General features: G+C 36.2%; 1 protein-coding gene across 2 annotated transcripts; it reads left to right on the top strand.

Moving 5' to 3' along the window:
- Window positions 1-1,935: 1,935 nt before the first annotated feature.
- LOC112558784 (growth factor receptor-bound protein 2-like) lies at window positions 1,936-14,520 on the top strand. Of its 2 annotated transcripts, XM_025229450.1 has the most exons (6): window positions 1,936-2,506; window positions 4,774-4,868; window positions 5,421-5,564; window positions 6,148-6,316; window positions 7,868-7,909; window positions 9,701-14,520. In XM_025229450.1, the coding sequence occupies exons 1-6, from the start codon at window positions 2,429-2,431 to the stop codon at window positions 9,893-9,895; spliced, it is 723 nt and encodes a 240-aa protein (XP_025085235.1). In that variant the 5' UTR covers window positions 1,936-2,428; the 3' UTR covers window positions 9,896-14,520. The 2 variants fall into 2 exon arrangements, with proteins under 2 accessions (XP_025085235.1, XP_025085243.1); XM_025229458.1 differs by lacking the exon at window positions 7,868-7,909 and having other exon boundaries at window positions 2,141-2,506.

The raw sequence follows: 14,520 nt of genomic DNA, 5'->3' as shown, positions 1-14,520 counted from the left end.
GCAGAAGGGACTGCATAGGGGCGGGGGAGGGGCGATGTTGGTGGATGGGGAAGGGGCTGATGTTGCAGTCACGGATGTGGGCGCAAAAGTGGCCTTTTTTAAGTGATGAAAAACGTTAGGGAAAAATATCATATTCATGACATTTGCAGGACACCTGCTTTTAGGTTCACTTTGTAGACAGTTTGAACGGATAGCTTGTTTTTATGCTTCTATTGATAGAATATTTAAAATTGGTTATTAAAGAGAATTCGTATAGGTTTCCCTAGTTTTCAACAAACTTTATCAGGCCGGACACCGAGCGGGGTTGGCTATTGGAATGTTTTACGGCAGCACCTTGACACCAGAGATTTACAAATTTGTATTGTTAGTGTCTCTTAGAATCTCGATCCCTCGTACCGCCCGCCCTCCTGTCAGGCGTACTCTCGGGATGGGAGCATGCGGAAGCGGCACTGCGATTAGGGTAGCCTGATGCTAGAGGTTGTGATAGCTGGAGTTTTAGACCAAAGAGCAAAATAAGACCAGAGGAAGGTGCTGCAGATTTCTTGTCTGCATCAGGGAGCAATCGACGTGTCGCCACTCCATCCATTAAAGCCTTTTAGACAAGTGTTTGAAATCCCCCTACTCACATGAAGAAAGTACTAGTCGAGGTGCTAGGTGAAAAGGTGGCGATAAACCTATCACAGCTTAATGACCAGTCAGATCAGATTAGCAAGACTGGACGAAGAAGGTGATCCATATGTCTGCTTTTAGCAAAGACCTATAGTCGGTGCGATGCTGCTTTGATAGTTGTCCCTAAAATGAGAGAGAAAAGAGAGAGATTGAAATAAGGACCTAAAGTGGGGTGGCTTAACGGAGAAGGGTAGAGATAAATCTATCTCACTTAAAAGAAATTCAGATCAGACTGACAGGACTGGACAAAGCAAGATCGGGGAAAAGTAGTTTTAACTTTAAACTTAAAACCCACAGGACGTTGTAAAAATCTTTTTTTTTTTTAGCGGCTGCAGACATCTCGTGCTGCCGAGTTTACTTTGTAATTACCTGTTCGGGCGCTTGGAGTTATCATCCATCCAAAGCTGAATCATTAAAGGTCTGTTGGAAGATCTGTGAACTGAACTGTTCTATTAGAATATACCTGTGAACTGGACTTAGGCGTACGTACGAGACATATACTGTCCTACCGCCAAGACGTCATGAGAGTTCGTAAAGGTAAGTTCGCATGATTTTTATACACTAGCTGTCACATAGCTGTATATATTTTATTAACACGATTTTTGTCTTTCTTTATCTTAATTTTATTTCCTTATTAATTAAAAATTATGAGATCAACAATATAATATGTTGCAAGACAGACTGATTGGGCTGGCCACTATATATATATATGTTCAGCACGTACTAAATCTGAAGGAACTGCATGATAACTCTTTTCACATATCGAAAACAGCAAAAGTGAAGTTTTAAGCATCAATTTCATGACCAGGACTTCTGAATAAATAGCAAAATAAATAATATAACTGGTTCACTTTTTGTGAGGTATACGATATATCAAAAGATATAGTGGGAGGTGAACATGTACAAAAGTACCGTAGTGGCTGAAACAAATATTTATCCATGACCTCATTTAAACAAGGATCAACACATTTCCTGGCCCGCACAAATAGAAGATACTATAGGACATATCTGACATTTGAATCGAGCAATGAAGTCAGGTCATGAGCTGTGTCAGTGTATGTACAATGTACGTCTTATACTGCCAACACTTCCTGCATCAACACGAGAGCATACATATATCATTGTGATTATTAATAGTCTATAACATAATAATGAAGCATTTCCAGGCAGAAACGTGTGACTAAACGAGGAGAGCCTGGTCAATAAAAAAGAAATTATTCATCTCTCGCAGAAGTCCCAAACGAGGAACTAACAACGAAGTCTGCTTTCGAAACTCTCGAGTTGACAACACAGCGAGACTACACTAACTGTTGTTATTATTATTTCTTTAATTTCTTGAACATCCCATCTATATCAGTATATCACCTCGATTTTACCTTCTGAACACTAATTATTCTTCCGTTCAGATTTAATATTTCTGGTTATTATTTGTGATGAGCTGTTACATGCACGCAGTTCTGACGCAAAATCTACAACGTCTCACTTGGTTGCTATTCCCACTTCGTCGCTGTGTCGCTGAACGGAGCACAGCTGAGGACGACTGTCGTTCACCGACAAGGCCTTCTCAGTGCGGACTTCTACTTGGGTATTCTTGCAGAGAGCTCTCTACTCATTGCTGATGTGTCCTTAGTGTTGTGCGAGATTGTGAAATGATAGATTACTGAAGTCTTTCGGAGACATCACGTTCAGCTTGGAAATAAAGTGATAAATCATCAGGACAGCTTGATAAGCAATCGCACGCAAAAACACATAGCCCAACATGGAAGCCAAGGCGATGTATAATTTTGATGCTTCGCAACAAGACGAACTCAGCTTCAGAAGAGGTGATGTTTTGGTGGTAAGAATAATTTCTTGGCTTCAATTTATTTCAGAAACTTGTAAAATCCTAACATTTTTCAACCGTCAAGACTATCGTTTTCACTGTTTTGGGACTCGAATGTATTCTTACTTCCTGGTTATACTTGCGAACCCCATGTATTTAAAAAACTTGGAAACATTTCAGTTAATGGCAATGGATTTTCAGTTTACAGCGGATTATTAAATTACTTGAAACGAAAGATGCATTGAAGTTCCTCACACTAACACGCGAGAACATTAAATTTTGTGATTATTTTACGGTGTGCCACTCAACGATAATTATAGCTAAAAATGTGTTAGTACTATTTAGTATATGAACAATGAACTTATACTTTTTATAGATAAGTGACAAGTAATTGATAATTCAGAGATGATACGTTTATTAAATATATGTATTACAACTCACTGGTGTAGCAAGTAGTTGAATTTGCCCAGGTACATGAACCTATCACATTTTTCTTCAAATTTTTCATCCATAAATAAGCTTGTTCGGATGATTGTGGCATAGACTAGAATGTGTTTGGGCAAGATGTGAATAAGATAAGCAAGGTCCTTAAGCATCCTGTTGAAGGAAAATTGATCATTTGACCTAAAGAAAAGCTCAAGTGCCATTAGACTGTGGATACATTTGGGAGACTATCCTACAAAGGATAATATCCTGAATTTATTAGCTGCTCTGCCAATCTGTAAAACTCCATTTGTTTCCGAATTAAGAAATTATCCTATGATTCCAGACTGGAAAAAAAAAGAAAGCGGTGCAGAATTGATCATTAATTGGTAATTGGTTATCAGGAAAGACAGAAGAATGGGCTCAGTCTATCATCATCCCACTCCCTAAGAAAGGGAACCTGAAGCAGTGCCAAAACTACAGAACCATCAGTCTGATAAGTCACCCAAGCAAAGTATTGATCAGAATCATCCTCAACCGCTTAAAACCTATTGCTGAGGAACTGCTGGCAGAAGAACAGGCTGGCTTCAGGGCTGGAAGAAGCTCAGTAGAACAGATCTTTAACTGCCATGTTATGATAGAAAACACCTGGAGCATCAACGTGAACTATACCATAACTTCATCGATTTCAAAAAAGCTTTTGATCATGTCTGGCACGATGGACTCTGGCAGGTCATGAGATCATTCAACATAGAGGAGGGACTGATCCAGGTGATAGCGGCACTCTACAAGAACGCCTCCAGCGCGGTACTACTCAACAACCAACTAGGCGAGTTCTTCGAGATGATGATCGGGGTCCGTTCAAGGATGCCTACTCTCTCCCATCCTTTTTAACATCTTCCTTGAGAAAATCATGCAAGAAACCCTCCACGACCACCTTACCTCAATCTCCATTGGTGGCAGACGCCTGTGCAACCTCTGCTTTGCAGATGACATTGACCTCATGGCAGGCAGCAATAACGAACTTCAGGATTTGACAGACAGACTCTCCAGGCAAGCGGGGGCCTATGGCATGGAAATAAGCTCAGAAAAAAGCAAAGTGATGATTATTTCCACCAACGACAGTAGCAGCAACATCGTCATGAACGGCCAGAAACTGGAGGAGGTCAACAGCTTCAAGTACTTGGGTGCCACCCTGACTAAAGATGGTTGCTGTGCAGCAGAGATCCGTATCAGGATTGGTATGGCAACATCCGCAATGTCCAGGCTGGATAGGATCTGGCAGAGCAACTCAATCAGCTTCAGTACCAAGCACAGGCTGTACAAGTCCCTCGTAGTGTCAATCCTACTCTACGGCTGCGAGACTTGGACGCTGCTTGCCACAACGGAAAAGAAACTCCAGGCCTTTGAGAACAAGTGCTTGAGAAAGCTGCTTCCGCATCTCGTACCGCGAACACAAGACCAACGAATACGTACGGAGCACCGTGACCTCCCTCATGGGCCCACATGAACCCCTTCTGGCAACAGTGAAGCGGCGCAAGCTCGCCTGGTTCAGTCACGTCACCCGCCACAACACACTGTCCAAGACGATTCTACAGGGAACCCTTGAAGGGAGCCGTCGTCGTGGTCGTCCGAGGAAAAGCTGGGTCACCAACATCAAAGAATGGACCGAACGCGAGATGCCGGACCTGCTCTCATCTGCTCAAGACAGGACCGGGTGGAAAATTCTGTCTGTTGCTGCTGCCGGACGGTCCCCCCTACCCCGGACCGGGCATGGGACTGAACTGAACTGAACTATCAGGAAAGGCTGTACAAAGTTCTATCTCTTAACTTGTTGCTTTTTAATTGTCTCTTTTCAGATTCGAAACATGGAAGACAAAGACTGGTATCAGGCCCAGTTGGGTGCCAGAACAGGCTACATTCCTGCAACATATGTTGAATTGGAGAAAAATGAGTATGTACAGTATTATTTATCTTCTTCATCTGGCTTGGTTTTGTAAAACATATTGAGCCTGCTGCTTTAATATGCTTTTTAAATCTGTTTTATTTATTCTGTTCAAGGCAGCCATTAGTTAACATAGGATTTATTCTTTTTAGATCAACCAAAAATTATTGCTTTTTCGGTAGACCTTTTTGAAATATGCTGTGTGACTCATTGAACGAATGGAAGTCTAATTACAAGTACACAGCTTAAGCAAGATCTAGAGTAGTACATTTAGCCTCACATTGCATATGATGTAAGCGTTATCACACTGACATATCCTCCTGTTGTTATTTGTACAGTTTTTAATATTTGCCTAGCTTTGAAAACAAATGACAGGGATAACAGCTAACATTGAGTTTACACACTTCTGTTTCACAGATATCCATATTAGGTGGATTATGGGTATGGCTGTTTTTATTCAATTGGTACAAGAATCAAATGGGCTTTATCAGAAGTTTTCAGAAGTGTGGTTCCAGTCACTGTTAATGTTCAGTCATCACATAAGTCCTTGCAATCTTGCAGATGGTATAAAGGAAAGATGTCCCGAGCAGAAGCAGAAATGTTCTTAATGAAAACAAACTCTCAGGGTCACCATGTATATCCTGATGGCACTTTCATAGTGCGTGACTGTGAATCAGACAGAAACCAGTTCTCGTTGTCAGTGAAGTGAGTAAATGTTTGTTTCTTTGTGAGAAAATAAATTATTACAAAAGTTGTGTGTAATTGAAAAGGCAGCTTTGTGTGGGATTTTCCTTCCTGGTACTCTCAGCTAAATATCAGCGAATACAATTTAATTTTACATCCCTATGAATTTGGCATTTAAGTAACTTATTTGTTTTCATAATGTGTAGTAAGTAGTGTCAGTAATGAGGAAGAATGACTTCCTGGCACTGAAAATGGATCATTGGATCAAAATTACATGTTTCAGTCAATGACTTGACTCCAGGTCAGATGTGGAGTAAGCGTAAATTATTTTGTAACAATATTGATATACTCTGTAGCAAATGTTTGTTTTGCTACTTCTTTATTTAATTATATGTGAAAATTCATTTACTCAGAATAGAAGAAAGGATGCTTAACATTTAATTTATCCGTGAAATATTGTGTAATTTGTATGCTCTGCAGTGGACTATAACATTTAATACTTTGTGTTTGATAGTAAAAATGTGAGTGTATGTGTCTCTTTGGAACATCTTTTCATAAGTGTTATGCCCATAGTATCATTATGTTGGCATTGGAATGGCTTCAGGCATGGGAGCTGTCCACAGCACTTCAAGATTCTCAGTAACCAGGATGGTCAGTACTACTTATGGCCACACAAGTATTTCACTTCTATCAATGAGCTTATCAACCACCACCGCACGAATTCAGTAGCACGGGACTCACGCACTGTTATATTGCTGAAAGACCTACAAGAGGTATTATTTTTTTCAACATTTTGTAATATTTTTTTTTTTTTACATTTCAAAGGAGCATACACATTAAAAAAAAAAGACATCTTAGGATTCGACAGAAATATAGTGAATGAAATGCTAAATGTTGTATGCAGGTACAAATCTGTTTTTTATTTTGAAAGCCGTGTATTTTTGCTGATCAAGTTATTAAAAATTGCATGTTTTGCGTAAGTGAAATTTTCCATCAAACTGGTGAATGAAAAGTTTTTTTCCTTCCAGTTTTAGTGGAAAGTATCAGGGCTTATCTGTAATTTGATTTTAAAAAATCTGTTTGTTCTCAACTCAGTGCAATCACAGCATGTCTTTATGTCATTATTCTCTGCTACAATATTCCAGTGTTCATTAATATACAGAATACCCAGCTGTGGCAAATACTAAAATAACACTTTTTGAAACTGCAGACCAATGTAAAATTGAAATTCGACTGAAAAAAAAAAGCATACAAACCAAAAACAGCAAAATTTTCTGAATAAACTTTGCCAAAATTTAAAACTATACCAACTAGTGATAGTTTTAAAAAAATCTCAACCTCTGTGGTATCTTAATTTTACAGTTGTTGTTTAAAACAGATATTTTAAATAGTTGACATGCTGTATTTTAGTATTGTCAGTTTGCTTTTAAATTAAGCATATTTTAAGGTGATATAAGGGGGAAAGTCACAATAAATCTTCAATCAGTAGAACTTTATCCATTAGTGAACTTCATGCTTTCACAAAGTTCATATATAACAATATAACACCTGATCCAGGTGTTAAATGAAATTCAAAGCACTTTTAAAAACTATTTAAAGAGATAATATAAATGGGATATTTTGTTCCTTAAAATGCCATTACAAAAGAGAAGCAGCCATAAATGTTTCAGAATGGCATAGGTTTTTTTAACATAGTCAGTTGATCTATATATTTGTATGGGAGACATGAGACAACTTGGAGGGCCATCAAAGCAGGGCTGGGGTATGAAGATGGGTCCATTCTTTGATGTCCAGTCTTTCCAGTTTTTTTGGGCTCTTCTATTGCATTTTCCTGTTATTTTGCCTTCTTCCTACATGTTTATCAGAGCATTACAGGGTTTAGATAAAATCCCTGAATAAAATCAGCTTTACAAATAGTCTATATCTTGGTATAAAGATCAAAGCAGTCTGGTACATTTTTTTGAATGGGCATGGGGTTGTTATGCCTAAACTTAGACTAGGCCCCAAGACGTATTCCATAGAATGCATGCTTCACAATTCTGTTTTTGGTAAAAGGTCAGAATAAGTGGGTGATTTATGCATATGTATAGAACAAAACAACTTTTTTAATATTTAAAGATTAAAAATGTTCAACGTTGCAAATTGCGGGTGTGTCTTTAGACTTCAAGGAAAGTTTATATTATTCAAGGAGTAATACTTTAATTTGGTAAGTCAACTGAGCTTGATAGAAATTAAGATATATTTTAAAATATATAAATATATTTTTCTTATTTTTAAAATGTTTGTTTAGTATACTAGCCATTTTTGTTTTTGCTTGTTTAAAGGCAAGTAATGCAAAAGATAAGAAGAAAGGTGGACTTAGCAAGGTAAAGAAAGTTCTGTATCTTAACTAGATATCCACATCTACATGCTCAAAAGAGTAAAAGTGCTTCAAATAAACACTGGGATTATATAGTTCCTACTGCTTCTGTAGCTTTTGCACAAACAGTGAGATCTGCAAGAAGAACACTTATTAAAAAGAGATTTCAGATGTACAAGTCAGACTCCTTCCTAATTCATGCTGCTCTTCATTGGACATTTGACCACACAGTACTATTATATAGGGTCCCAGATTCTGAAAATATAAAACAAGAACAGGCAGAAAAGAAGGAAGCAGTGACTGTACAGTTCGATAGAATCCGTACTGTCATACAAGCAAACCAAGAATCAATTCGATTTTAGACAGCTGTTATCACTATAATCAAGCATACACAAGCATAATAAAACTCGTATCTTAGATGTTATTATAAAAAAAATTAAAATACAAGCTTCCCCGTGCTTATTGCTTGCTTGGCTGTAGTACGTTGCATTTGCATGCATGCACATGCATGTGTGCACACACACCTCCCCACCCTACCTATTGTTAAGTGAGCATTAAAGCAGTTTGGCGCTTTTCTCCTTTGTGGCTGCAAAGAAGTGATTTCCTGCCCTTAAACTCTCATATGTGAGTGTAGTGCTTTCACAATTATCACTAGTGCCAGCAGAAGCATTTTACAAACTGAACAGTCTCATGAACTAAGTGGTTTGTGCACTTCCTTCCCAACCTGGCTGGGGTGGTAAGCTTGGTTTTTGAAACAGAATTATCAACCAGTCTGCCAATTAAACCAAAATAAAATGTGGGGGGGGGAGAATGGGGTTGGTGACTTGAAGCAGTTCTAATATTTATGATGTAGATAGAAAAATATGATGTATTGGTAGGTAGAGACAACAAAAACATATGCAAATTTTTAAATTATACACTTAAAATTATTTATATAGGAAGAGAGAGATATATATAGACTGGTAACAAAAACCATTTAGAAAGTTCAATTATACATCTGTGCCAAATGTGTGATTTGTGTTCATTCTCTGCTTAGATTGCATTAATTTTAAAAGTTTATTAGCCATACATATATGCAGTTTTGTTCAAGGCAGAAAACCCGATTAAATCAGTTTATGCATTATAATAGATTTGATTTTGTGCATCTTAAAAAACTTTTAGATAATTCTTTTCTGTTACTATGCATGTTAATGAGGTTTATTTGGCCTTTCATTTTCTTTTGCCTTAAGTTTGTTTCATTAGCAGTATAGATAATGGTATACACATTATTATAAAAATAAATAAGACAAATGAAAAATAAACCCTGATCTTAAACTTGCCCTTGCAATATTTCTGTTGTCTAGAACTATACAGATCACAGAAGTAAAAAGCATAAATCAGAGGGGTTTACAAAAAAAAAAAAAAAGTTGTCATGTAGGCGGGTTCTATGTAATGGCTCCCATCCATCTTCTCCCCTCCTCCTCATCTTTCCTCAGTGGTTAAGGCATATTAAAAAAAATGAGACATTATAAACGGAGAAATGCAGTGGAAAATGACTGTCAGCAAACAAGAATGCATAGAAAGTGATGAAAACTAAGGTCTCTGCTGTCTCAATCTTTATTTATTTATTTATTTATGCTCAGGTGACAGAAGTGGGATTCATATACAGGACTAAATTTATTTATACTTTCAGTCCACATATTTCTATGTATACACTTTTTTGCACACCGTACTCCACACCTATGGCTTAAGCTTACATTGAATAACCTATCCTGATACCAACCATTTTTTATGGTTTTTGTTTTCTTTCCTATTCAAGCCTCAAGCAGGAGTCCAGCTGTTTGAGGCAGAGCATGATTTTCATCCTGAAGCTCCTGAAGAGGTGGGTTTCCGGCGTGGAGACAAGATTATACTACTAGAGAAGACCGACGAGAATTGGTGGACCGGACAAGTGCAGTCTTCTGGAGAGCAAGGTCTTTTCCCACGCAACTATGTCCGAGAAGTCAAGAACTAGCTGTGCGAAAAAGAACCAAGCCTATTTTCGGTTCTAGCTATGCTTTAAGTATTGTTTGGTGGTCACATATGTCTTAGTTTACAGGTAGTTGAAATAAACATACTGTGAATTTCACCTGTAGCATCACATCTAATGAAAGAGTGCTTTAGTTCTTCAAAAAATAAAAATTGTAAGGTTTAATAAGGTCATTAACTTAAGGTTAAGAAAACCCATTTACTGGTTGTTTTTGGCGATTTCTTTATTTCACTAGAATGTAGAGGATTCATGTAGGTACTTGCTTCATTTACAACAAAATTTTGGAAAATTTTACAAAGCAGGCAAAGTTTAGCATGCATGAATGCTGAGATGAAGTTTTGAGAGGTGTTGTTTGTCATGAGATAATCAGTTTATCCATGACCATCATTTGCATGATGCCAGTGTTAGGTTAAAGATGGTCAATAACAGCCTCATTCCTCTAAGACCTTTGCTAACCCACACCTAGCAATGATTCAATTGTTTTGTTAAAGCAGTGGTTTCTGTGGTATGTACCATAGAAAATCCTGACTTCCTAAAGGTTTTGCTTCCATGGTGTAGTTCATTATTGATCAAAAACTTGATTATAGAGAAATCAAGGAAGATGATTCCATGTAGTTCCCTAAACATTCCATGCTGTTTCCAGGAAGTACCACATTTGGCATGCTTAACTATTTACATCCCTCAGGACAATCAAATTGTGATTACCATTTTTTCTCAGATGTACAGAAGCTTGGAGCACATAATGTGTTTAATCATAGTTTTTTGTTTGTATTTTCCATACCTTCTCTCCATTAAAGACTCTTCTTGACCAGACAAATATGGCCAAATGTTTGTCCACGTTTGGTAGAGTTTTTACTTAATTATATGAAAACTAGACATAGTCAAACATTCATCCATTTTTGTCCGGTTAAGAAGGGCCTTGAAGTGGTAAGTTATGATAAATATGAGATGATTAGTAAATGGAATTTCATGTTTTTTTAAATTTTGGCATATTCATGTGCATGTTCATTCCTAAATTTCTTCAGAATCTTGCTTCCTTTTGAAAAACTGATTTTTTAAAAAAGAAAGTGTATGTATCGAGATGAGTTAATATAATTAAGCTGTTGACCAGCACATGGATAATTCTGATGCAAAAAAAAAAAAATGACTGACAGTATTACTTGCTTTTATTATGTTAAACAGCTGTTTTTGTTACCAGAAATGTAGTCTGCTCTTATAGGAAGAGAAAATGTACATTTTTTAAATTCTTTACAACACAAGAATCTATAGTTTAGCAAAACATTTCATTAAAATACTTGAAAATGAATGTACAGTAAATTCTTTGGATTTTAGGTTTGCATGTTATAGAATGGACTGAAAACTAATCAAACTCTGTAATGTCACATTACTTAAGAGCACATCCATTCTCATTATTCCATATTTTTTCAGTTAGTGTTAATAAGGAGGTTCTATGATTCACTTCTATGTGATATGTATCACTTTTGTGCTGTTTTTTTTTTAACTCCAGCATAATCATTTGTGTGTGGGTTTTTTTTAAGTCTTTTTAGCATTATATTTACCCTGGGAAAAAATGCAAAACAAAATGTTGCATTTAGATGGCAGAAGAGCACTGCCCACATAATGTTGGGGGTTAACCCAGCATTACATAAAATTCTGAACCCAAGTAACCTCAGGGTTAATAAGGTTCTGTTTTTTATGCTTCAGTTAGTATTCAGCTAGAAAATCTGGAAAGACTATGGACTATGAGTGAGCATAAAAGAGTAAAACTGAAAGATATGTAAATGGCAAATATTTCAGTTTTCTTTGCAGGTATGTCGATTAACTTTATAATCTTTCATTGTTACATATTTACTGTGATTTAGAATAAACTTAAATGGGGGTTTTTTTTTTGGAACACAATAAAGTAATAAGATAAATCTTCCAGATTTTCTGGAATCATTTCTTTTGTGCCAAACATGTCTTGCCTAGAACTTTTTTCAAACATCATTTCACATTCCACTTTTTATCTGTTATAGCATTTATTTTTTTTATACTTGTGGCACCTTGCTTTTTTTTTTGGGGGGGGGGGGTACCTATTACAATAATAAGAGTTGTATGTTTAAATCTACTCTTTGATGTAGTTTTTCTAATGTTGTGGCACTTTTTTGTTCAGCGGGTCTGAAAAGGCTACCAATCTGCTATAGTGAAACAAACTTTCCATAGCACTTTGGTTACTGAGACTTCCGATTTCTTTTGAAAGGATACATTAATGGTCTTTCACCATTCAGTTACTTAGTAGATATCCCTTGCTGAAAGAGTAGGAAAAATGGGCCTTATATACTTTGTAGAGGCTGCACAGTTGTAAAATTTAAACTGCTCCAGTGGTTTACATTTTGACCCAATGCCATAGAATCGGGTTTATCTCTTGAGCTATCAGTAGGCTGGCTTGTGGTATGACTGTAGATTGAAGTATAAGATTAAAAAAAACAACTTAATTTTATAGGTTCTTGTTGAGTTTTCAAAGCATTTTAGCTGATAAACATAACATAGCTAAAAACAAGCAATCCTTGTTTAACTTATTGATAAAAACAACACTTATCTTGAATCTTATTGTTGAGTTTTGTGAACAAACAAAAGGGTATTTTTTTTCCTGTGGTTAATAACATGGGCATGGTGAAATGTGTATTATTAGTAGCATTGCAACTACTGGTTTTCATGACCACACTTGTATGTTAGTTTTACTTATGTGATTCTTTTGAACCATGTTTCTAGTTTTTGTGAGGTGGTTTATTTGCATACACATGTAAATCAACTTTTATTCATCCTATAGAACAGGAAAATAAATACATGATACAGACCACAGTGAAATTTATCCATGTTTGATGGCTAAAGTTTATGTACTTTTGAATGATTTCAATATTTTGTATTTGTAACTACTTAGCTTTTGTTAATTTCAGTAACACTTGTGATTAATTGCAAATATTGGCTACAAAAGAAAATATTCTTTATTGTTACTTGAGGATGTAGGGATTGCTGGAGCATGCTATATTTTATAATTGTTGTTGTCATAAACGATTTGTTAACTGTGCTAAAGTTGTATAACCGAGATCAAAGAATAGGTTTAAGATGTTAAACTTATATAAGTTATGCTTATTTAGACAGATATTTTGAGGGATTTTGACAGATATTAAGAAAGTTTATCTGCAGAATATTGATATAGTCAATACAGTTGGAATGAGCTTTCAGATACTTTCTGAAAAAAAGGTCAGTATTTTTGTAAATTTGTAAGATCTGGTTTTTATAACACTTTTATTTGTTAAAAGCCAAAACTGAAATAAGCTGTGAAAAGTTCTTCATTGTTAGTATGTGCATTTCTCTTCAAGGCTTCTTTGTAGTTCCTTTTGTACCCAGTCATCATGTTACTCATGGAGTCATGACAGTACATTTGACGTGATATATTTAGCTCAGGCTGCATTGTCATTGAACATCCTAGTCTTTTTTCAGAAAGATTGGGAGAGCACATTTTCATTCATATTTACTCATCATTTTATTTCTTTGTGTCTTTTTTATTTATGGTAATGTTTCACATTGCTGTAGAAATGAATTCTATTGAGTGATGTTTTGTATGCCGGGTTTTTTTTTTGGAGATGTACAGAAGTACAGAAAACTTTACAAATATTTTCAGAATCATTTATTGCTCAGAATGGTCCCAATCTTTAACTTAGACAAACTCCATGAAAATCAATTAAAAATAAATGCATTTACTGCAGCCAACCAAAGAAGGAAAAAAGTTATTTAATTCTTTACAGCTCAGAGTTTCTTGCTCATTTACATCCAGTAAATTTTTTTTTTTTTAGCTGACCTGGTTTGACAGAGCTGTAAAGTGTTAATTAAAAAGCCATTCTTCTCGTAATTGATTAAACTTGGAATAGGGTTTACCGCCATGTTCACAAATCGGTAACTGCAGATGCTGCTGTTCTGGTTTCTGAATCTACAGTCACATAGACAAATTCAAATACTGTACTGTTTTTGGTGAAATTCTGCAAGGACCAAAGAAACTACAACCACGTTTCAGTGAGGCTGATGGATAAAAGTTAATTTGGAGTGGAAGAGACTTCCAAGCCAAAAGAAGTTTTTGGGTAGAGGAGCTAGAGATAGGCTGGGGAAACTGAAGGTTTAGTGCATTATTTTTCGTCATGCAGTTTTCATAGATTGCATACATGTACAAAGAATCATGGCTAATCCATCAAACATTGGTACTTCAGCTATCTCATGTCAGGAGTGAAAAGTGTTGAACGTGCATTGTAAAGTAATTCATAGATACAACGATTATGCAGTTGGAGAGAACTTTGACCTTTTGGCTGGGAATATACAGTGCTGGTGCACATTATGGTGTAAGCTCATGATAGTTTGTAAATAAATTATTTCCAGAAGCATTTACATTCCAACATGAAATTCCTTGTCAGTGTCTGATTAAATGACTTTTTTCCTGCTATCTTTGTTGTACATTGTTCCTGTATGATAAGTAACACTTCTGCTCAGCTGTCTTTTCTGTTACCTAACTGTATGAAATGTTGTCAGTGCATTTTTAGTACTTTTGCAAAGTAAAATAAAATATTTATGACAACAAA

This window comes from Pomacea canaliculata, linkage group LG1, assembly GCF_003073045.1.
Source record: "Pomacea canaliculata isolate SZHN2017 linkage group LG1, ASM307304v1, whole genome shotgun sequence".
Lineage (NCBI taxonomy): Eukaryota > Metazoa > Mollusca > Gastropoda > Architaenioglossa > Ampullariidae > Pomacea > Pomacea canaliculata.
The sequence above is the reverse complement of the archived record's forward strand: the minus strand, read 5'-3'. Positions and strand labels throughout refer to the sequence as shown.